The following is a 22,765-nucleotide window of genomic DNA, read 5'->3' as shown; positions in this document are numbered from 1 at the left end:
ACATTCCATATTCAGCAAGCGACCCGTAATTGTGGATTGATAAATGAATGTATCGTTCAACTAGCTAATTTGCAAACAAGAGAATCTGTGGAAGATACTATTCCCCTTTCTGCAAGAGCGTGAAATGGATTATCTATTCCGATAAGTCTTGGTAGATATGCCGTCATTACTCAAATTCCTTCAAGACGTGACGTGGTAGGGCGAAAATGGCGTCACTAATACGGTGCTCGCGAAGGATCATTCTGGCCAATGCTAAAATAAACCTTTGCTAAACAAGAAAAGCGGGGCTATTTATAAGTGAATGTTAGATAAAATACATGAACATAGAATTAGATTTGAATATTTTTAAATAAAAAGATTTTTTTCGAAGCAAATTCTAGCAACGAAATACGACAAAACAGATCAAGAAATGGCTTATGGTGAGAGAAAGAAGACTATTGGTCTTACCAACAGGACAAGAAATATTGAAGTATCTGATCTGACTCATCAAACCGAAGATAATGAATCCTATTCTAAATCCATAACATCATGACTGTATCCGGGTTGTTCTTTGGCTAGCCTTTATAAGGGGAAACCACAATAATCTCTTTGAGTGTTGTTTGCGTGGAAATTGTGGACTAAGGGTGAAGTAACATTTTGAATTGACGGTCTCAGAGCAATAAATAAATCCCCACCGTGTGTTTTACTCGTGTTTTAAGATTAATACCATCATCTGGAAAATGATTTAAAACATTTTAAAAAATTCGTTCACCTATATGATTGTAATAACTTCTTACCACCGTTATTAATACAGCCACCCGTAATCAAATGCACAGGGAGCGAAATATAAAGTACGACCTCGAGCAAGATGTAAACTTAGAACTGTGTAAACTTATTAGATTTTGATCACGCATGCATAAAATTGCTTCAAAGAAAGGGACTTGTAAAACTAACGAGAATATCCATGAAAACCACGTTTCAAGGAGGAAATGCTCATTATACCTGATGATTAGTGCACCAAATCACAGCTTCAACTCCGCAGCATTAACTTTTCATTGTCGCTAACGATATCACAACTTTTGCTTCATCTTTTCGTCGGCCATTGGCAAAGAAAGGTTTCGTGGGCTGCGAGATGGCAAGCTTCTTATCGCTGCTTTTGTTCAGTCGAAGGGGAGCCCTCATTTAACACACTCTTGAGCACACTTTGCCGATATTAGCAAAGGAACGACGCAAAGATTGGAGTTTAGCAGGCAGATTCGCAAGATTTCATTAGATAAATCGTAACAAGGGCCGAGAACCGAAAAAAGCGCACCACATTTCTTAAAACACTCTGAAATCGTCAGCTCAAACACACACACACCTTTCCGCGAACTGTGCGTTCACGTACACAATTCTACCAATCAGGCACGCACACAGTAAAACTCGCTTGAAAACATGTTTCACGCTTAAATTTACTTGTTTCGGAAAAGATATTTCGTGTCGTGTCGGAAGCCGTGTTTTCTGACAATTCCAGCATCGGACGCCCGGGAGTGTAAATTATTCTTCAAAAAATGATTGAAGCGCTGTACAGTTTACCTTTTTATCTGTTCGAGGTTCCAAACCTAAAGCTGAAACGACCATCATGGTTGCACCAGCCTTCGGCGATGACCGTGTTCTCCTTCGTGCTGCTCTCCTATTTCCTCGTAACCGGAGGTTTGTATTTGCATTTCTTTCGATTGGCGGTGGTACGTAAAACAGTTTATCTTGGTCTGGCTCGTTTTAGGAATAATTTATGATGTGATCGTGGAACCCCCGAGCGTCGGATCAACTACAGACGAGCACGGACACTCGCGTCCGGTGGCATTCATGCCGTATCGCGTGAATGGTCAGTACATCATGGAGGGTCTGGCCAGCAGCTTCCTGTTCACAATTGGCGGTCTCGGATTTATCATCATGGACCAAACACACACGCCCGGTAAACCGAAGTTGAACAAAATTCTACTGATCGCCATGGGCTTCATCTTTATTACGGTTTCGTTCGTCACTACCTGGATCTTCATGCGAATGAAACTGCCAGGATATCTACAACCTTAGAGGGTGCAGTCACCCGTATTCCTTAATCGACAAGGATATCCAAATATATTCTTCGAATTAATAAATATAATTTCACTACAACACGATCTAGACATAATTTAAAATGGTAGGATTGCAGACACATTTACAAACCGGAGGATTCATATAAAGGAAAGTATGCCAAAGGATGATCAATGAGATTACGGAAAGCAAGTACGGTTTCTGCTAGGTTACAGTCGAATACGGAAGGAGCTGAAAGGAGTACAGATAACATATTGATTCTTTTATTTAACGGAAGTTACGCTCGTTCGGCTCTATACTCACTTGATAAAATCAGATGATTTATCGATTATATGTTCAAATTCCGCAAAAGACAGTGCACCATCGTCATCCAGATCAGCTTCTTCAAGGATATTCTGCAAGAAAAATAGAACAGCAGTTCCGTGAGACGAGAACTTGGGTACATCGTTGCGAACGTGAGGTTTTCTTACATTTATCAGCTGATCAATATCGTTGCTTCCCAGGTCAGAGTTATACGCTACCAGCCGTTGAATCACTTGCTTTAAATCGTTTCTCCCAATCATATCGTCTCCATCGAAGTCTGAAAACAAACATCCTTGTTGGGTTAGGCGCTGATGTAGGTAGGGATTGCTTTATCCGTTTTACCATAGATTCGAAAGGCATGCTCTGCCTTCACCGATTTCGGGGATGCGTCCGAAAACACCGACATCATGTCGAGAAAGTCCTCGAACGTGATGTCTCCATCGTTGCTGGAGCTAAACACCTTACAGATCCGATCCCCGAACGGATTGGCCTTTAGCTCCGGATACTCAAGGACTTTGCTCATCGACAGTTTGGCGTTCTTGTTGTGGCCTACCTTCTCGGGCGCTAGGTTCTTAAACTTTTTGTGTGCACTACGAGAGAGAATCGACGGAAATCAATTTAGGGGACTTTGCTAAAGAGAAATTACAACAACAAACTTACTACAAAATTTCCTTTTTCGTGAAGTATGTAAGATCCTCGTAATCTTGCAGCTCGTCCTCGGAGAACTGACTCTTCACCTGACCCATGGTAAGATTCGCCCGTAGCTGGTGGAGTAGATATCCGGTGCAAATGCGAAATTATTTCTTTAGAGATTTGCACAAGAAATCAGAAATTCATTTTTAGCAAAACAAACCTTTGTTAGGGTGTGTCCACACCTCTACCGATACCAACACATTTGACAGCACCCCATGCCAAAAGATGCTATGTGGTCGCTGAATATTTAGGCGGCTACTAAGCGGCCAGTTTGCTGAACGCACCGATACAAAGCAGCCCTTTTAGCAGCCCCTTAAACACTAAGCAGCCAGATAGCATCTTTCGGGCACTTTATAAACACGTCAGAACTGTCATTCGTGCGAGAGCGAGAAAGAGAGAAGCTGGTTCGTGGGAATCTGGTCGCCAGAATCGTCAAGCAAACGGTCCATAATTCGGTTAACATGAAGGTGCAATAATAAATTAGCTTTGTACGTACGGAAAACGGGTTCTTCCGGTGTTTCTGGTGCGCGAATTTTTTGCTTTCGAAACGGTCCCCATCGCTTCAGCGTCCGCCCGTTGAAGACGCTTGGCGAGAGTGCGTTTGATGTGATCCTTGTGAGATTTTGCTTTCTTCCTCCACCGTCTGGTGCCCCGGGGGGGTGAAGAGAGGAGCGCGCGCAAGCCGTCGTTCGTGTGTTGTGCGTTTATTTTACGAAAATAATCTCCGTGAAGCCAAAGCAAGGCTGATGTATTGCTTGAGTTAGGCGCGAGTGCGGTGCAGTGTTTAGTTTGGTGCATTTTCCGCTAGTTTCCCCGGCAGATCTCGGGTTTTGCTAAAAATCATTGTAAATGTCGTCCAGGTGCTTAGAATAAAATGAAACCTAGCTTATGCTACGTCTACTGCACGCTGTTGCTGGTGTTCCTGGTGTCCAGGTGAGTTTCCCTTCGGCCGTACCGCGCATCCAGCCACTTGCTACTATCATTCATGATGCAATCGTCAGCTGAACAGCAACCACCGCGTGACGAAAAGAGACACTCACCTCGCACCCTCCTCCACCATCTTGTTATTTCAGCTGTACGCTCTTCATCATCGTGGCCTCGGATGCTCTGAAGCCAACGATTGATATACAGCAATCTCAACAGCACGATGCCAACAGACAGTCGGCTTCGGATCCGTACGGCTCGGTGGCGACTGAGACTGCCCCTCAGGATAGTGCAGAGTATGTGAAGGAGCCAAAGGATCCGGAGCACGGAGAATCCAATGAACGTGTTGTTGTGAAGCCCCTCAAACGACCCAGCCATGGAAGGAAATCGAAAAATACCCTCAAAAAGGATATTCTTACGGAAAAGCCTCACAGAATCCGTGAGGAGCCTCCCGATTTGAAGGATGTCATCTTTTTGGAGAGCCTCGCGAAGAATGTGGGTGTGACGACTAGCGGGTGAGTAGTAAAAGCAGAATACTGATAGGAGAACACTGATCATTACTTGTGGGGTGCGTGATAAGATAGCGGCGTTAATGGCGTAGTGACGTGATATTAATTATCCGGACTTCAATTGTTTGGTCAGAAAACTATAATTCATTGCACGTGGATAACATTTGCGAGAACGTAGTTGGCCATGTCCAACGTCCTTCAAGATGCATTCCTTCTAAGACGCCATGGGGGACATCTTTCCAGTTTTATTTCTGTCTCAATAATCCAATTAGACATGCGTACGTGCGTTATCACGCGTGTACTCACGTGAATGGTGTGCACACGTGCCGAGGAATGGTAAAGCATGTTTCGCCAAGGAAGGCATTCCGGCTGTTCGAGGAGAAAACGGTGATCGTGGATCCAGCACCGCGCACACCACACGCATTAAACCGTCGACGTCTTGCTTCTGTTGCCTTTGTATCAGTTCGCTTTAATTGAGAGGCGCAACGAACCGAAAGCCATTGATAACCGACTTTAAATGCATTCCGCAAAGACCCCGCGCGGTGCCGGATTGCTGATAATCCGTAATGGCATAAGAAAATCGTAAAACCGACCTTGAAGTCGCTCTGTAACTCTTACGTGGGGTATTGGACAACAGGTTATGCAATGGTTAAACATATAAATTTGAAAAAAAAACTCGCCCGCCACCGTTTTATAATGTAATCACAAAAAAAGTGCATACGAAATTGACATTTTCAACCACGCATTCCCACAGCCTACAATAAGCGAAAGGGAATGAAGTTGTATACTTCTCGAATGCCTTTAAAAGGTTCTTTAGACAAGGTCAAAAGCTCCACTCCTGTGGGGTACAACAAACAGCTCACAAGATCGTTCAGCAAAACGATCACGGACCAACCGAAACAGGTTTTGTTTAGAAAGAGTTGTGTGTCTTGTTCTGTCCAAAATAACGTAGTATTGATGGTGCCGTGGCACATCGGCACCTGTGTGTTCACAGCTTGCATAGTTTGTGCTGGATTGGAAGGATTGTCTTTACTTATTTTTATTCTTAGAATTTAATGAAGATACGGTAATTCACATTTTACTACGCTTTCGGGAGACGAGAACATTATCTCATCTCGATATAATCTCACTTCGATAGTGTTATAGTTGAGCACCATGTACCGCGTTGTATTGAATTCAATATTCCAGAAGGTACCTCTAAATGCTCAAACAAAGGCCATTGATTTGATCTCTTGACCCTCTAGGGTTCATATGCTAACCACCGATGGTCAATGGAAACCAAAAGCATTAATGGCATTCCTTGATTTTTGCAAATCGGGTTTAACCGGTTTATGGAGCGCCGATCGCTAGATGGATGGGAATTAGGAACATTCTTCAAGCATTTTGCAAACGAACTGCGTACCAAACGGCTAGCTTTTTTTTTGCTAAGTTCGAATAATCCAAAGTATCATTGATCAGATGGCCAAGTTTGCAACTGAGTTCATCGCACGATGATCTTCATATTGGGTTGCAGCAATATTGATAAGGTAACTTCCGATTGACTAGCAAGTCAGATGCATCGCGGTGCAATGCACTTACCGCTTCGTCAATTCGCGTGGATAGAGAGAGAAGAAGAAAGAGAGAAAGAGCGTGGTAAAGGATTGCTCAATACAGATGAGGTTCAAAACGACGTTACGTACATTGTCTGCTGCTGGTAAACCGCGTTGGTCAGTTTGATTACTTCATAACTGGTGAAAGCAGAGAATACATTATTAAAAGCATTATAATCGAAGCGTAAAAGGTTTTGTGGATATAAGTGTTCTTCGTTTTCCCAATATTGGCAGTAAAAAGGGCTCCTCGAAACTAGCTCTTAACTTCCTGTCTTGTCTGGATGGTAAACAGGGCTCTACCACAATACCGGTGACCGGTTGCAGCCGCGCCAAATAAGGGTCTACCCGTCTACCGTCGACTGGCGAGGTCTAGCGTGGGTACACCTGTTTCCATTCAGTCCCGGACCCGGCGAGGGCTAAAGCAAACCAGTAAACGCCTTTTCGCGATGGCCATACGATGCGTGCACACCACGTCATAAGGTTGGCATCGTTGTTCCTTCCTCGATAAGGAATTGATACGGCGCACGAATCGTCGGCACGATAGTGACAACAACTGGTCTAATCATGACATAAGTCATGACTGACAACCACCGTCGCCGCATCCGTGAATCGGCTGTATGACGTAGAGCATCGAGATGCTGGTGCTGTCGCTGCTGCTGGACGCCGTTTGTCGCGGCAGCGCCACAGCTTCGCCACTTCTACGTCATCTCCACTCGAAACGGCGAAACGAACGAAGCAAACGAAGTGAACGAACGAACGAACGAACACCGCCACACCATGGCCAGGGCCGGTCCGTGGTTGCGCGAATGAGCTCAGTTTCAAACGAGTAGCTCACCCGTACGTACCCCGGTACTCGACGTCCTTCGAGAGGGACCCCCGCTCGCCGTAGGTGGCGCCTCAGTGGTTCGCTTTTAATCGCGCGGTTTATCACACATTAACGGGTTGAAGGTTGGTTCCGTTGGTGCGACATGTTTCCCTTCGGTTGCTGGCCGCGCGTGGTGCATCGTCTATCGATTGTCTGTGAGTGTGGGAAGTGACGACACCCAAGAATCGCACGGAATTTTTCTGCTCCCCGCAGCACAATGTCCTCTCAATCCTTTCCGGTAGTACCGTGTGCTCGTCGTGGAGCACACCGCCCGGTCGATATTATGTCACCAGAGTGTCGCTAGCGTAGGGAATTGGTTCGACCTCAGTGTTCGACCGATGGGCGATGCGGGCGCCTGTCGCGCGCCGTCTGCTTGGCACCGGAAAAGTACGGTAGAAGGTGGCCTTCGAGAGCGGACAAAGTGTTCCTTTCGAGAAGTGAAGAGCTCATCCGTGACACTTTGGCTCTAGTGTACGAGTGCCTAGTGCCTAGCTACCATCGGATGATTCCTTCCTTTAAATATACCTCAATAGAAGGAACGTGTGAGGGAATGAAATGAAGTGAAGAATGTTAGTAATATGCCAGCAAGATCACCACTTGGACGTGCATCAGGGAAACAGTTATGCTTCGGCCATTTGCATCCGCTGCATTGAATTATGATGTGAAGAGTGAAGAGCGCATGAAGCATGAATTCCTCCCAATGGCTGTTCCGTGCCGGAGAATGGGCGTGAAACATGCCAGACGTATGCGTGTGCGTGATCATCATCGTGTGGAGTGCAAGAAGATCATATGTTTTCGTGGAGTCTAGACGCTGGCAAAGGGAGGGGGCCGGGAATGCGTTACATGCAGGGGCGCATGGGGCCACATTCCTGCTCAAGAGTGTTTACTGTGCGAGTGTGCAGCGAGAAGCGATGAACGAACGATGACGCTGTCGACGCGAGTATAGGGTTATTCCACGAAGAGTAACAACGCGACAATAGGATTTCTTATCTATTCTTTTATAAGTACCGCAATCGTGACAAAAATGCTTCTATCTTGGCATTATATGATCTTCCAACACAAATTAGCTCCATAACGATTGTCACACTGTTGGAAATGCATTTTTTTTGGGTCAGTTTGGTGAAAAGAAACAGTGCCAAACATTCCCAAAAAACAGCGCAAAGATCCACAAAGAAGTGGTTCACCATCTGGTTCGACCATTTAACACGTTCCTCGGTGCCATATCGTGCTGCTGCTGCTGCTGATGATGATTGTGGTAGTCTGGCGCGTACTAGTTAGCGCCCGCAGCGCGATATCGGAGAACACACTCGTAAGACGGATTCGCTTTCCCTTTGGCCTGGAGCTCGAGTTCAAATGGATGTTTCATGTTGTGTTCTCACCGAGCCCCGGGGGCAGGGTTACTGCCGACACCACGTCGACGACGTTTATCGTTCTTGGTGACAAGACGACAAGTTTTCTCGTTCCAAGCCATGTGGCCAAGTTATTAGACGGAAACAACACTAGCAGCAGCGCAGCTAGAGGGCCATAGGAAGAGACAAACGTGGCAAATTGTACATTTAAATTTAATCTTTTTTTCGGCTGCTGGCTACTCTGCGATTCTTGGCGCAAAAACGGGGCACACCCTGCCTTGGTGAAAGTGTCCCGCCCTGTCACAGTCTGTTGTTTTGGGGTGACTCAACGATAAATAATGCTTATGTGGCGCAAAAGACTAGCAGGCAGCGCACATTCGTCCCTTGTAGATGGTATACTGGCAGCGTCTTTCCTGCGACAAAACACCTAGAAGCATAATTGGGGTGAGGGCTTCCAATTCAAACGCTCTCTTCTGGCGCATTGCGGTGCTGCCGTGCTGCGCTGCTCTGCCATCCAGCCCGCCAGCCAGCCTGGTTGCGTCAACCGGTGAGATAATGGTTACCGGAAGCACGTTGTTGCACTCGACTCACTCCCACTCAAAAAATTACCACGGAGCCGGTGTCCAATTAATTGCATTAATTCTGCTGCACGATGTGGACGCGACGGAGGCGAGAGTGTTTGATTTGTGCGAAAGTGAAAGCCCGGCCGCTAGGGGTGGTCGGCTTGTCGAGTTTGTCGTCGTAGGCCAAAAAACCAGCCCGGCCTGGCGAGAGGAAAACTGCAGATCTCAATTCTTCTTTCCTTTCTAAAACGGGAATGCTTTCCTTGGCTTTCCTGTAGCAGCAGCCATGTACAGCAACATCGTGGCCATCGTGTCTTGCGTGCTGCGGTTGTGACGTTCCAATTATTCCATCTCCACTCAGCCGTCGTCGTCGGCCAGCGAACTGGAAATGAACGTGATGCGAAGCGACGAATTTGGCGAATCTTGGCTAATGTTATTCAATGGTGCCCCGTTGGTTTGGCTTAGTTTTTTTTTATTCTTTCTCTGCGGAAAAGGCCACCTTTAGGCAGGTTTTTCGGCCAAGGCGGAAGAGTTGCTTAATAGTAGGCTGTACAGCATGGCAGCAGATGGCGACATAATATCCCAAAAACCGGTCCCTGGACGAGTGAGCGAACGATTATTCTTTTGGATCGTGCGTGGATTCGTTGTTATCATGCTTTTGTGCTTTGTTCAGTCCGTGGAAGGTTACAACCGGGTTCATCCGTTGGGGCTCACGCAAAGAACGCAATTCTGTGTCGATAATTGTGTCACTAGCCTAGTAGCTTCTTGCTGGTTTACGCGATCCGCATGATCTACTTGTGGTGACGATGGGGAGACCCCCTTCTTCAATTGCCCGTTCAATTGTGCAATGTGCATTTGCCTTTATTGCATTCGTTGGCACATTGACTGGAATGTCGCTTTGTGGTTTCATTAAAGCTAGGGTTCTTCGTGTTCGTTCAGCGCCAGAACGATTCAATTGCACGTGGCCTACCGATGGATTGCGCCAAGTGTACGCTGTGCGCTGCTTCCTACAATGTCGCCACTGATGATAACGTACCATAACAATACACGACTCATCGCCTCATATGCAGATTGTATCACGAGTTACGCAGTGGACCTCCTCAGTCTTCATTGAGCGCCAGCTACCTCAATATTGAGTTTCCAACGCACGTCGTCTGTTCGTTCGATAGAGCTTGGAGGAAACATGGGGGGTATGCTTTGTGGCCAGGTTGACCTTGATCTTCGAAATTCGAATTGCGTCGCAATAGATCGCGACGCACTACAGTGGCACCGGGTTCGTTTGTACTCGTTCGGTCCAATCGTGCGTCCAATTACTGTCTATTCTGTAAACGGGACTGTCACTGCATTCGCTGTGTGTGGACTGCGTGGATGGAATCTTATCAACATCGTGTGTGCCCGTGTCGGTGTCGTGCTTCCGCAAAAGCCCTACTCTCGGTGGCGCCGATAAGTACGCGACCATGGATGCTGTTGGCACTGAGATGAGAGGAGACCTGGTGGTGGTGGTGCTTGTCGGAAGCACTAGAAGTGTCATCAAACAACCAAGTGCCACTATACACACAACACAGCTACCTAGAATCTCTACTCATCATGGCCACGTGGCGTGTGACGATCACAAACGATGAAAGTAGACATGCAACAGCTTTCCGTTTCATCGCACGCGGATCCGGACCCGGTTATCCTTTCCCATTCTAATAGTGCAGTAATCAATGCCCCAGCGTTGCCGTGTCCTTATCATCTGATCACTCGCATTGTTGTTGGGTTTGTTTGGTTTTTTTTATTAGTGGACGCGAGCGAGCAGTAGGTGGGTATTTACCATTCGCGCGTTGGAAGTCGCCGTCAGCGCGTCATCGTCATCGATGGTAGACGCGCTGCTCGAGTGTTTGTTTGGCGCGACGATAATCGCGACTGAAAGCACTGACGTGGCCGAATCGGGTTGTAGTTCGTGGCTCAATAACATTATATTGCACTGAAATCAATGCTTCAGTTTGCTCTCGAACTGAGTGCTACAAGGGGCGGTTTGATATGGCTTGTCGGTTCTTTATAGTTAGTATCCGGCATCAGTGGGTGGGTCCTAAGTTTGTCGCAAGTGATAACAAAGAGAACGAGCGAGACACACAAGCTACGGGCACTCTGTGCCAAGAATGTGCGATGAATGGTTGGATTCGCTTAACTTGCTTGGTGTACTTTGCACATCACCCCACAACGAACACCAGCGCAAAACATTCACCCCTTCACGCGAACTAAACAGAGCGCGGATGGTGCATCTTGGTCAATATGCCGGGACCTGAGGAGAATGATCGTTAGTTAGGAGATTTTTAGATTTCGTTATTGATGCCGTTTTGATGAAAACGCCCGCATCCGATCGCTTCTTTACATCCTACAATCTCCAACTGAGATTATGTTAGTGGTTAGGGCCACGCTGTGTTGGTTACGTTTGACGTCAATCATATGACTTCCCGGAACATGTCTAAAGAAACGCGATATTCCGGATTCCGCGAAGATTACGTTTCGCTGAGGTTCTCGGTTTCATTTCTGACAAAACATTTACTCAATCTTTACTTTTTCTTTTTGTATTGTTCTTCACTATGTAACCAAATATTATGCTATTTTTGTGCCGCTCCTTCGGTGGTCATGGCCTTGAATTTTGTGGAGCTTGAACTTTTGACGCGAAATCCGGATTTCCCGTCAAAAGCTCAAGCTCCATAACATTACAACAATAGACTATAGGATAGTCAATTGTTGTGGCTACGGTTATCAATATCACGGAAACACAGTGACATAATGTTATGGTTTTGCTTTATTAAAATCAATTTTTTATGCCTTGGCTCGATAATAAACAAATCGAAAACGTAATGCTCCTTTGAGACATGCTCTGGTTCTAAGTGTACTTACATGGGCATAACGATTCAGTTTAGTTGTTACAAAACATTTGCGATATTCTTAAAATATTTTGAGTTTCACATTCTCAACAAGTATTGTGCAACTTCAAAGAAGCAAGAAGCCAAACCAACCAGCGTGTGCATAGCTAAAACTGTTTGCACGGTCCAATTCCCGAGGGTTGGCTTAACCATGCGCAACATGGAGCGACGAAAATCGCGCTTGCTAAATGTGAGTTGCTGCGCGTTATCAAGTTCCGCTGATTGCGTTGCCTTGCTCGTGAAGCTTCCAGTATATTCCGTTCAGCGGCTTCTGGCAGGAAGGTGCTCAGGAAACACTTTGTCATTGGCTAAGCACAAGGAGTTTGCCTGCAACAGTAAGTTTGCATTTGCATTTGCTGCGCTGCTGTGCGATACCGAAAATGGTTGACACCGGATTTGCATACCAAAAAAGAAATTGCGCTATTGTCGTCCTCCAAGAAACAAGGTCTGTCCCTCAACAACCTGTTAGATTCAGTCTACAGTGGTTCGCTTGGTTCTTTTTCGTTCGCGATAAGCAGCAAACACTCACCATTAATACGCCAGAACGGGATCTGAAGGCTAGTGCGTCAGCAGTTGCGGTGGATTCTATGCGATCACAGTGAGAACAGTGTTGGTGGGTTGGCAGTGTTTTAGCTAACAAAACAGATCGACACTTTAGTAAACGATGTACCATGATGACGGCGTGTGTTAGACGATCCCTCTGTTGGCCTTCTACTAGGCGATGGTAATGCGTGCGTGTTGACTAACTATGTGGGTTACCGCTAGTCTGGCCCGACACGATCGATGTTTATGGTGGTGCATTTGTATCTGATCGCGTTTTGCTACCTCAAATGGCAACTATCGATGAAGCTGGTCAGCGTGATTACGGAGCGTGTTAGGAGGATGCGCAAGTTGACCATCCTGGTGACGTTCTGTTGGGTCGCCCTCGTCTCGCAGATCGTAGCCATCTCCAACCTGTACCACGAGGGGTAAGTTTCTGATTCGGGGTTCGTTCGAGGTTTCAATTCGTGATAATGTCATCTCGCAAATGTCGTGATAAACGTGATAAGAGGGAACCAAGAGTCACATTGAGAGAATGGAATGCGTTCTACTTGACGCTATGAGGATCATTCTAACGTGCCAGTCACGATCTTTGTTTGCGTGTGTGTTCCAAGAAACGTATTTAGATCAGTACATGTATGGCGTTTCTACTCTAGATCCGTGTTTGGTTCTTCTTTTTATGGTTGCCATACGGAGTAATTATTGGTTGTCATGCGTTGTATTTTCAATTGTTGTACTTTTAGCACAGTGTTAAACATACATGTTAAAAAAAGTTTGGCACAGTGTTGCAAATTTAGTTGATGAGTCGTGAATAACGAACATGTCATTTCAAGATATCACAATGTTGTGGTAAGAATGTAGAAAAAAATATTTTGAAATGAATATTAATCCTTCCGAATTCAAGGTTGGAGATTTCCTATATTCGCTTCTATGGTAGTTCACCGAATAATCCGTGGTCTGTGCTTCCCTTTTAAGCTGGATGAGAAAACGACTGATCGTTTACTTTGCGAGATGTTCCGACAACGACTTACGCCCACACTGTTTCGGGAATGTTGCCTGTTTTTTAAGCGCACCAAGGCGACAAGGTAAAATTCAATGAATTTGGCCACCCGTTTGATGCGCTTCCCCGATCGAATCGATTTCGAGTCGAAAATTTCGAAAATTTTATGAACTTCAGTTCATCATAAATATGCTCAAGCCATATTTCTTGTGTATTTGGGAAGAGGAAGACGCTGCATCTTACGATCAGTTGGTGAAGTTTGCATTGATATTTACACCACAAAGAAGTTTTACACTAAAGAACAGAAAAGAAAAAGAAAACCAGAGAAGGTTTGGTTCTTTTCATAAGTTTGAAAAAGGTGTGCTTAAGTGTTTATTTTTTTCAAGTTGACAACCGTTTTCAGATATCTTTCACCATAATTTGCGAACAATAGCATGCCATGTTTGACGTGTTTAAAATAAGTGAACGTCTTGGTGTTCCGGCAACACTTGCGGCCATCCGCCTGAACTTGAACCGTACGTACGTGTCAGTTATGATTTGCTCTTCGGTGCTCGCGTGTGCTGCTGTCGTTCTGCAACAACCTGTAGTTGTCGTTGGTAATTACGGCTTATACCGGTGGCACTTCTTATTTTTGAATATTTTAAAAATAATTCCTCTCTACTACCTCCCAGGTACATCTGGTTTGCCGGAGTGTTGCGCGTGTTTGAAGATGCGTTCCGTCACGTGGTGATGGATGATTATCTTGGCTTATCCTTGAAGTGGGGTCGTTTGTTTGTTCATACTGCCGATATGTGTCCAGTCTGTGCACGTTCGCGAGCGAATAGGATCGTTGTAAACAATGTTGTTTCGCTCTCTTGCGCCATACAATCCGTTGAACTCTACGCAACGAGTATACTGTCTTGGCGCCATATAATAGTCACCGTTCAGGTGCAAAATGGTCTCGCATCTCGTGCCCGTACGTACACACCGGAAATGTGTTTCGGTTTCATTCTAAGAAAAATGAAACTCACCTATCACGGTTGATTGATTTCATGTGCTCATGCAATCCATTCCGATCCGTTGCGAGGATTGATCCCGAAAGGGAAAACAAATACGATGTCACGGAATTTGGATTCGCTCGATAGGTAGTTTGATTCGGTCGCTCGATTGATTTGATTGGGACTTGATTGGTACCCACTGGCCATGATTCATGCGCGATCCAGGATGCTTGTTCAGCTTTTGTTTTCCTCCACCACATATTTGTTATATTGCTTACGCTCTTAAGCTGAATCCTTCGTTTCCATCCCAATTTGCCTTGAACGGATTGATTAATTTTCTTTCTCATCATCTGCTTGGTTTTCATTGTAGGTTACAAGACATTCCAGGACCAACGTCTGTGATAACGCTGGTGGATCATCAGCATCGTGAGCTGAAGAGTATAGAGAGCAAGTTGGAGGAGAACTTGGAGGCGACACTGAAAAACTTGTCCCACAATATCCACACCGTGTCGCCACCATCGGTTCCACTACAATCGGAGAAACAGGTGCAAGCTGATGGCGAGCAGCATCAATCAAAAGAGCTTGATCATGACACCTCCTCCAACTATACGCTCGAAGCGAATGGTACCGAACTGTCCGGGGGGGAACCAGAGCAACCCGAGTTGATAGTGATTCCCGTGGACGATGGTGGTCATGCGGTAGCTTCCGCCAGCGTAAGTCAAGATGATACGCCACCCAATCCGACCGCTAAGACGGAAGATGGTGGCCCCGATGAAGACACTGATCTCGATGATGAAGAAGTGATTGTGGATGCTGCCGGCGGTAGCGATGATAGGCTGAAGGCACACGAAGTGAACCTCACCGAGGAGAACCCGATGCCGGTGTTTAGCGAGTGGGCCGAGAAGCAGATGGCGGAGGCTGAGAAGAAGAAACAAGGTGAGGTGGTGAATGCTTCGGTGATGCGCAAGGGAACAAAACCTGCGGGCAGTAAAACTGGTGGACCGCTGAAGCTACGGGCTAAAAACTATGCCGCACCTGAATGTGGCGCCAAAATCATTGCCTCGAATCCGGAAGCCCAGAGTACGGGATCGGTATTGACGGCACCAAAGGACGAGTATCTGCTGAATCCTTGCACCAGTAAGATCTGGTTCGTGGTGGAACTGTGCGAACCGGTGCAGGCGGAGCGCATTGAATTGGCCAACTTCGAACTGTTCTCCTCGTCGCCGAAGGATTTTACCGTTTCGGTGAGCAATCGGTTTCCGACGCGCGACTGGGCGAACGTAGGTCGGTTTACGGCGAAAGATGAGCGCGATGTGCAGAGCTTCCCGCTGCATCCGCACCTGTTTGGAAAGTTCGTGCGTGTCGAGATATTGTCGCACTACAACCAGGAGCACTTCTGTCCCGTTTCGCTGTTCCGCGTGTACGGTACGTCGGAGTTTGAGGCATTCGAGACGGATAACACGCCATCTCTGCCAGAGGAGGATGATGATGAGGATGACGAGGAACTACTCGGTAAAGACAAATCAGTCGAATTGCGGCCTTCGATTCCAGGTGATGAACGGGATCATTCGATCACGGGTGCCACTGACCAGGAGCGAGGATCATCGATATCGCCGGAGAGCAAAAAGGATGCCGATCGAAAGGGCAAGAATCCCAACAATATTCTAAAATCAGCCGGTGAAGTCGTGCTGAGTATGGTGAAGAAAGCGGCCGAGGCACTCGGCAAAACGGGCCCGGATACAAACGATTCGTTTTACGGTGGTCCCGACTCGTTTGGGCGAACTGTGGACGATCAGCATCAGCATTCCGCCATCTCTTCATCTTGCGTTACCCTAGCGTATACTGTACGATGTGTTAACTGTAGCGATACGTTTCGGGCTCGGCTTGAAACGACGATGAATTGCAAACACAATCTTCTCACTAGTCTGCTGGAAGTGGCGCAAATCGGACGCTCGTTCGTTCGGGCCCAGCACTTTCTCTGTGCCAACGTGTTAGGGTTTAACTTACCGCCTATTAGTGCTACTGATGAGCAGATCTGCTTAAATATGCGTTACAGCGTGCTAAACCTGTTACCAGATGAGCTGGTGGCTGGCCTTTGCAACGTTGTAGCCGCGGATCTAAAACTTTTACCTACGTATGAACCGGCGCCAGTTGTGGTGCCAGCGGAGAGAAAAGAATCTGAAGTAGATTCCTCGCAGCAGCGATCGGTCGATGTTGAGACAAGCCTACAAGGAGGCGACCACGGTACTGCACTATCGGAGACAAACATTCCAGCGCAACAACCATCCGATCAGTCGAGCAGCGATGAACAGCCGGTGGATGCAAAACCTGAGCCATCAATAGCGCATGATCCGGCAGCTTCGCTTCAACCGGACTCGAAACAAGACTCAAATATCGTCGAAATGCCGGACAAGGAAGATGTTAATATGTTTAATTTAGCGACAGAAACAGAAACGCAGTCGTCGACGGGAGCAGAAGGAGAGGAAGGCTCACAATTGAGCATGCCACGGCAGCAACAGCAGCAACCACAGGAACAACAAGACAAAGACGATCCCACAAGTTCTCAGTGGGATTCCGCGATCGATGATAGTGGATCGATGCTTATCACTGGTGCTGGAACTGGTCCATCCGAAGGTGGAATCCGAGCAGCAGATGGATCGTACACTATAACTACTTCTTTTGTCACGCCACCACCAACGGGACCATCGAAGGGGCAACCGGAAAGTGTTTTCCTGCGGCTTTCAAATCGTATAAAGGTAAGTTTTGCATCTTCCCATAACCAAGACGCTGCTGCATTTGTGTTTCAATATTTCTTATTTTTTCTTAAAAGGCCCTTGAGCGAAACATGAGCCTGTCGGGCCAATACCTGGAGGAACTTAGTCGACGCTACCGGAAGCAGGTAGAGGAGTTACAGCACTCGTACGCGAAAACATTGCACGAGATCGAGGAACAGAATCGACGGATGCGCGACAGTGAAGCCGCACTACGTGATGTGAACGAACGGTTACGGGTCGATTTGGATAGTTTCCAGGCGTTGGTTATCGACTGGCGCAATGTAGCGATCGCGGTCGTTACTGCCATACTACTAATGCTCGTGACACTGATCGTGTTGGTTCACTCGTTGATCGTCAGTAACCGTACCAATGCTCGCAACGGTACAACAAACGGCGTTTCGCAACCAGCACCAATTCCACAAAGTATTCTCGATCGTGAGCTGGCCCAGGTTGGATCGGACGCGAAACCGATCCGCGGCAGGATGCTACGCAGGAAGTCGATCGATGGTGGAACGCCGTTAGTCTCGGGAGCTGGATCGGGAAGTGCGGCACAAATGAACGATGAAGCCTCCTCGTTGGTAACGACAGTTGGTGGTGCTGTATCAACAATGTCACCGTCTCGTCTGCGTAAAAAGCGTCCCAGCGAAGAAGCTCTCAATGTGAGTGGTACATCGTACGTTAGTCTGTTGATCAATGATCCTGAGGAGAGGCACGTACCGATTGGACATAACCATAACCGTAGCAGCGTTGCGAATGGACCGACCGTGATCGAACGAAAACGGGGAAAACAAAAGCATCGCAAAGTTTCCGCACCGTCAATGTTTGGAACGTCGACACCGACAAGTGCGGTTGTTGTTGAGCACGGCGGTTCCCGCAGTCGAGAACCTCCGAAGCGTTCCACATCGATGTTTGAACCACAAGAGCGTAGTCTAGTGCAAAATGGTACTGGGAGTAAAGCGGTAGATGATGGGAACCGCATCGAAGAGTTACCATTCCTCGAGGATAACGATGAGTTCATCATTCCAACGGCAAGTGACCTGTCCTACGATGAGTTTGTGCCCCAAGTTCGCAGTGGTGAGATAAAGCGAGTGCCAAATGGAGGTGCCATAAATGGCACCACAAGAGAAGAGAACGAAGAAGATGAAGCAGATGTGGTGTTACTGGAACTTGAACCGAGCGGTAATCGCAGCGAACCGAACGATCTAGACACGAAAAAGACATCCAAATCGCGTCGCTTATCGTCACCGGCTTTCTTCAAGACTTCACTGCTCCGATCGAGCATTGGTAAAAAACGTTCGTCGAAGCTGGACCCCAACAGCTCCGCATCTTCTACTGAGAATGGACGACGATCGTCCAAAAAGTCAACCAATAGCACGCACAGTGCAAGCAGCAGTAGCGGCCACAGTAGTGGTGGCAACACTAGCAGCAATAGCAGTAATATTAGCAGTAATAACGTAACTGTAGACACCGGCAGTGATGTGTCGGCATCTGGGGACAGGCAACTGACGGTGGATGTGTTGGCAGGAGGCGATGGAGCTAAATCGAATCGTAACGGTAGCAATGGCGGCGGTTGGGATTGGTATCGGCTAAAGCAGAAAAAAGGAAGCAGCAAATCGCCACCGGCACCATCTAGTCAGGAAGTGATGGTCACTAGCAGTAGAAGCGTTAACGACGATACATTACTTTCCGGACGGCGGTCAAAGGAAGGATCGGAAAGTTTCGAAGAGAGCATGAGTGCGGGTGGTGCGGAAAGCAGGTTGTCCCCAACAGAGGAACCTAGAAAACTTTCCGTTTCGTTCAATGGAGGCGAGCTAGCGAGGCGAAGTAGTGGCGATGGGTTGGAAAGGAAAGCGAGCGGTGGAAGGGGTAGTATAAGGAGGCTCTTCCGGAAGGTTTTTTAGTTTAGCGAAGGTTTAGCGAATGAACGGGAACGATATTAAACCTTACAATAGACTGACCGTTGAACAGAAAAATGAACTTCATAATGCATCGTAATAGGCCAACGATCACCGGAGCAAGCAAGCAAGTGTGCTCGTTGATATTGTAGAATTTCATATTTCCGAAAAGAAATGCTTACGGTTGGCGCACGCGATTGTACGCTTTTGTTTTTGCTGTTGCTGCAAATATGTTCCTTTTATCTGCATTCGGTAGTGCATGTTTCGCTCTGTGTTATTTATGCTTCTCTGTGCGTCCCTGTAGTGATTGAACATGTTGCTGTTCGTAACTAAAATATCTTAAATGAAATAGCAGCGTACGAATATCAAAGTAGTCTATCAAATCTATGGAACGGTAGCTTGATGGTGGTTTTAACGTGTCAGCATTACGTACTTTGTTTGGTTTCTTGCTTCGGCGATTCTAGCATCAACGTGATTCCTATTTTATCACATTCAGGAATCCAAAAAAGCTGTTGTTTGTGTTGGTTTGAAAACAAAAACCTTAAACTATTCTGGCCTTTCTAGACAAAAATGAAGCATAAAATTAGGTAAAACATTAGATATTGAGAAGTTGTGAAGGAATAAGTGGTATGAACTGGTATGTTGAATGTAGGAGGGTAAAACTCGAGCGAAATTGTTAAGAACATAAGATCCGTAATTGTTGCCCGATATTGCTTTGTCGTTTTTGTTTCGGAAAACCAAAAATTAGTAGTAGATATTCAGTAACCCTACATCTGTGGTGGATAAATGTGCTGTTATTTGCATTTGGAAACGAAATTCAAATCAAAACAAGATAGCTAAATCGCACTACATTAACCTTTAGAAGCACTACGAATGAATGCCAGTAAAATAACCTAATATGAGCTAGGGATGTAAATCCACAAAGAACTGAAATACCGAATGTGCAGATAGGAAGGAGAGGGTAAGGGATCTAAACGAAGGCCAACCGGAAGGATTCTGTAGTGTTGCGTACAAGAACACTAGATAAGTTAACGATGTAGGAGCAATAAATTATTCTGTTTATCAATAGCAAGCTCCTTGTTATATGCTTAGTATTTGTAAAACACCTGAAGCTGCGAGTAACAACAACTTTATTCGAAATAATTCTATATTTTCAGCGCATTTACAAAGTCACTCAAATCGATCAGCTCGGATTCGCGCGTCAGTTTCTCCTTCTTGGCTAGCTTGTTAACGTCATCTGCTGCCACGCGTAGCTGCTCCTGCCAGCTGGTCGCATCGTGAAGCCGTTCGTTGTCGGTACAGTAGAACACCTCGTTGACGTCTTCGTCCAACTTATACGAGAGCACATACCGGAAGGCACGCTTAAGTGCAGAAACCGTCGTTTCTCGTAGGCCATCGTTGCGACAAACAAGATTCAACACGAAGATACCGTCGGTACCGACTAGTTTCCGGGCGTTCGCCAAAGCATCCGGTTCCACAAATGCTGCAGGTGGGCAGCTCATTCCAACGGTTGGATCTTTGCTGTCCACATCGAAAAGCAGTGCCGTGTAATGAGCACCACGGTTGGCTTCGGTAGCCAGAAAGTGTACTCCATCGTCGATTACAACGCGCAACCGTTCGTCCAATTTGAGTCCGAAATATTTTACGGCAATCTGTTCGATCTCCTCATCGATCTCGATCGCCGTGATGTTCGTTTGCTGCAGACACTCCCGGATGAACGTGCAAAGCCCACCGCCACCGAGACCGACAATGGCGATCGGTGGTGTTGGTTGTGTTGCCGCTAGTTTCATTGCAAGTTGAACACCGATCGTCATGTAGAGATGATGCTGACATGCGAGATGACCCGGATCGACCACTTTCTGTGGGGCGCGTGATCCACGGACACGTGCCATTCGCAGTGCCGCTTCCGATTGCACGACGGACTGATTGGCGAGGAATATGAGGCGCCGGAGTAACCGCCCATTGTCGCCAACAACTTCCTCCACTACGTAATCTCCAGACAGTGCGCTATGGCCCGAGTGTATCGTTTCTCGTCGTCCAACCTCGGCACCGATGGAGAGATAAGGAATAGTTCCTTGAATTCCCGCTGGAGCCAAGGATTTGACGCTCTCACCGAGTTCCTCCTTGACCGTATCCAAATCCTCGTATCGTTGTCCGCGATGTAGCGTTACGACTGCTAGCCGATCAAAGTTGGCCGATTGTTGTAGCTTCTGGCGACCGGCCGGTGTCGCGAACAACCATTCCGTTTCGCGCCCTTGCGGAACAATAAAGGCCGCATACTTGCCACTGCCTCGTTTAGGGGCCTGATCCAGTACGTGGATCGTGTAGCGAGGCACATTCTTTTCGTTTGGATGAAACAAATCTATCGATACTTCGGCCATACCGGCGATGCTACCCCGTGCCAAACCGTTACACACCATCGCCGCTTTCTGGGCCGAGGCAATGGCCGCAACTAGCTCCTCTGCTTGCTGTACGCGCTCCATTTGATCGCCTGCTAAGCATACTTCCAGCACCCGCATCGGTAAGGCCTTGAACTTGGTGGCTACCACGGCAAACACCACGAGCGATGATCCGCCGCCATCTTCACCCTGTTGTCTGGAGCCGGCTTCGGGACATCGAACGATACGTAGCATGAAGTGATTGGCCGGGAAGTGATCAACAACCTCGCGTAGGATGTGCTCTTGCAGTAGCGAAATGCAAACGTAGCGGCCACCGGTTCGCAGCACGCGCCGGATTTCGGAGAAATACTTCCGAATGGTAGTAAGCACGGTTTTCGAATCATCCGTGAAAAGTGCATCGAGCGTACCCTTATCCAGCACGACGGAGAACGTTTCGTCTGGGAAGGTCATGGCAGTAGCATCCATTTGGCACCAGGTCATCTCGGGACGGGATGTTCGATTTGCCTCCTGCATCTGTTTGATGACCACGGGCGAGATGTCGATGTTGGTTATTTTTCTGCAAAATCGGAAACAATAAGACCGAGCCCGAGAGTAGCGCGAGGTGGTTGGACGTTTTACACGCTACTCACTTGAATCCAACATCGTACAGGTCCATGCTGAGCTTGGAGTTACCACATCCGACCATCAACAGCTCATCCTTGGATTTAATGTACTTGTGCAGCTGACCACACAACTCCGGATACTCGCCATACCTTTTGGGGAGGGAAACGCGTTATTTGAATTATTTTCTCTGTGAACATCATCTCAGTCGTCTCTGTCTCTCACCATTCGAACGCCTGTTTGCCCCGCTTTCGGAAGAAGCTGTTCCAATATTCGGTTGAGCCGAAATCGGCGGTCGTTTTCGGTAAAAGGCTCATCTTCCAACCACTCTTCCTACCTTCTCTTCAGCGAGGATTTGTCAAAGTACGGCACCTTAAAACATGCCGGTTACCGAGAGTTTTCTTTCGAGACGCCCAGACTTGGTCACAGATTTCTGTGCAGTTTAGGGTTGATTGCTTCTCGGAACTTGTACTAAAATCCTTTTTGGGTAAAGGAAAAGGGAAAAGTCCTTTTTCGTGGTTTTAGTTTCGTCGTCGTTTCGTCCTTTTAGGGAACTTTTCGCGCTGCGGTTCGTTCGGCCGGGAAGACTTATTTTTCTCACGAGAACGACGCCGGTAGTTGCACACGACTAGAACTTGCTTTAATCACCTTTATCTTTACCACAGAATAGTTAAAAAATGTTGAAAATCACCCACTTTTTAAAAGCCCTTACTGCTGAAGTCGCGCTTTTAACCTCAAAAATTGAAACCAAAACAAAAGGCTTCGTCGTTTACAACACTGCGGTTTAGGGAGTCGGAATTTTGAATTTAATTCAA

The 22,765-nt window shown here is 46.9% G+C and overlaps 5 protein-coding genes across 11 annotated transcripts in view; 2 read left to right on the top strand and 3 right to left on the bottom strand.

The window, feature by feature from the left end:
* The window catches only part of LOC125949838 (casein kinase I-like), an 8,854-nt gene extending 7,527 nt beyond the window's left edge, over window positions 1–1,327 (bottom strand). For 2 of the 3 annotated variants that reach the window (XM_049677253.1, XM_049677252.1), the window contains exon 1: window positions 1–861. This exon is cut by the window's left edge. The gene's annotated coding sequence lies outside the window, so the exon portion shown is untranslated. Of the gene's footprint in view, window positions 862–981 lie in introns of those variants that run through there. The other variant, XM_049677251.1, reaches the window with a different exon arrangement.
* A 126-nt stretch (window positions 1,328–1,453) lies between these two features.
* Window positions 1,454–2,133, top strand: LOC125949875 (putative oligosaccharyltransferase complex subunit CG9662). The gene is made up of 2 exons (XM_049677309.1): window positions 1,454–1,671; window positions 1,742–2,133. Exons 1-2 carry the CDS (start codon window positions 1,530–1,532, stop codon window positions 2,050–2,052), a joined length of 453 nt encoding a protein of 150 aa, XP_049533266.1. The 5' UTR covers window positions 1,454–1,529; the 3' UTR covers window positions 2,053–2,133.
* Window positions 2,126–3,256, bottom strand: LOC125949867 (calcium and integrin-binding protein 1-like). The gene is made up of 6 exons (XM_049677301.1): window positions 3,209–3,256; window positions 3,016–3,119; window positions 2,698–2,945; window positions 2,523–2,632; window positions 2,356–2,447; window positions 2,126–2,283 (listed from the first exon to the last, which is right to left on the bottom strand). Exons 2-6 carry the CDS (start codon window positions 3,099–3,101, stop codon window positions 2,262–2,264), a joined length of 558 nt encoding a protein of 185 aa, XP_049533258.1. The 5' UTR covers window positions 3,102–3,119; window positions 3,209–3,256; the 3' UTR covers window positions 2,126–2,261.
* A 188-nt stretch (window positions 3,257–3,444) lies between these two features.
* Window positions 3,445–20,023, top strand: LOC125949815 (uncharacterized). Of its 5 annotated transcripts, none has more exons than XM_049677200.1 (4): window positions 3,445–3,981; window positions 4,122–4,487; window positions 14,653–17,038; window positions 17,113–20,023. In XM_049677200.1, the coding sequence occupies exons 1-4, from the start codon at window positions 3,923–3,925 to the stop codon at window positions 18,955–18,957; spliced, it is 4,656 nt and encodes a 1,551-aa protein (XP_049533157.1). In that variant the 5' UTR covers window positions 3,445–3,922; the 3' UTR covers window positions 18,958–20,023. The 5 variants fall into 5 exon arrangements, with proteins under 5 accessions (XP_049533157.1, XP_049533158.1, XP_049533160.1 ...); XM_049677201.1 differs by lacking the exons at window positions 3,445–3,981; window positions 4,122–4,487 and adding exons at window positions 6,884–7,018; window positions 12,284–12,733; XM_049677203.1 differs by lacking the exons at window positions 3,445–3,981; window positions 4,122–4,487 and adding exons at window positions 6,884–7,090; window positions 12,284–12,733.
* A 48-nt stretch (window positions 20,024–20,071) lies between these two features.
* Window positions 20,072–22,646, bottom strand: LOC125949830 (eEF1A lysine and N-terminal methyltransferase homolog). The gene is made up of 3 exons (XM_049677241.1): window positions 22,176–22,646; window positions 21,980–22,102; window positions 20,072–21,906 (listed from the first exon to the last, which is right to left on the bottom strand). Exons 1-3 carry the CDS (start codon window positions 22,265–22,267, stop codon window positions 20,097–20,099), a joined length of 2,025 nt encoding a protein of 674 aa, XP_049533198.1. The 5' UTR covers window positions 22,268–22,646; the 3' UTR covers window positions 20,072–20,096.
* Between the last annotated feature and the right edge of the window lie 119 nt (window positions 22,647–22,765).

Source organism: Anopheles darlingi, chromosome 2 (genome assembly GCF_943734745.1).
Source record: "Anopheles darlingi chromosome 2, idAnoDarlMG_H_01, whole genome shotgun sequence".
Lineage (NCBI taxonomy): Eukaryota > Metazoa > Arthropoda > Insecta > Diptera > Culicidae > Anopheles > Anopheles darlingi.
Note: the sequence above shows the minus strand (reverse complement) of the source record. Positions and strands in the feature narration are given on the sequence as shown.

What these genes read in the sequence shown, in the direction of transcription:
- LOC125949875 (XM_049677309.1), top strand. Translation starts at nt 1,530, where the DNA reads ATGATTGAAGCGCTGTACAGTTTACCTTTTTATCTGTTCGAGGTTCCA. An exon ending in CTATTTCCTCGTAACCGGAG is followed by an intron (nt 1,672 to 1,741) that starts GTTTGTATTTGC and finishes GGCTCGTTTTAG; the next exon opens with GAATAATTTATGATGTGATC.
- LOC125949867 (XM_049677301.1), bottom strand. Translation starts at nt 3,101, where the DNA reads ATGGGTCAGGTGAAGAGTCAGTTCTCCGAGGACGAGCTGCAAGATTAC. An exon ending in ACGAAAAAGGAAATTTTGTA is followed by an intron (nt 2,946 to 3,015) that starts GTAAGTTTGTTG and finishes TCTCTCTCGTAG; the next exon opens with TGCACACAAAAAGTTTAAGA. An exon ending in ATATTGATCAGCTGATAAAT is followed by an intron (nt 2,448 to 2,522) that starts GTAAGAAAACCT and finishes TTTTTCTTGCAG; the next exon opens with AATATCCTTGAAGAAGCTGA.
- LOC125949815 (XM_049677200.1), top strand. Translation starts at nt 3,923, where the DNA reads ATGAAACCTAGCTTATGCTACGTCTACTGCACGCTGTTGCTGGTGTTC. An exon ending in CTGGTGTTCCTGGTGTCCAG is followed by an intron (nt 3,982 to 4,121) that starts GTGAGTTTCCCT and finishes TTGTTATTTCAG; the next exon opens with CTGTACGCTCTTCATCATCG. An exon ending in GGCTTTCAAATCGTATAAAG is followed by an intron (nt 17,039 to 17,112) that starts GTAAGTTTTGCA and finishes TTTTCTTAAAAG; the next exon opens with GCCCTTGAGCGAAACATGAG.
- LOC125949830 (XM_049677241.1), bottom strand. Translation starts at nt 22,267, where the DNA reads ATGAGCCTTTTACCGAAAACGACCGCCGATTTCGGCTCAACCGAATAT. An exon ending in GGCAAACAGGCGTTCGAATG is followed by an intron (nt 22,103 to 22,175) that starts GTGAGAGACAGA and finishes CCTCCCCAAAAG; the next exon opens with GTATGGCGAGTATCCGGAGT. An exon ending in CTGTACGATGTTGGATTCAA is followed by an intron (nt 21,907 to 21,979) that starts GTGAGTAGCGTG and finishes CCGATTTTGCAG; the next exon opens with AAAAATAACCAACATCGACA.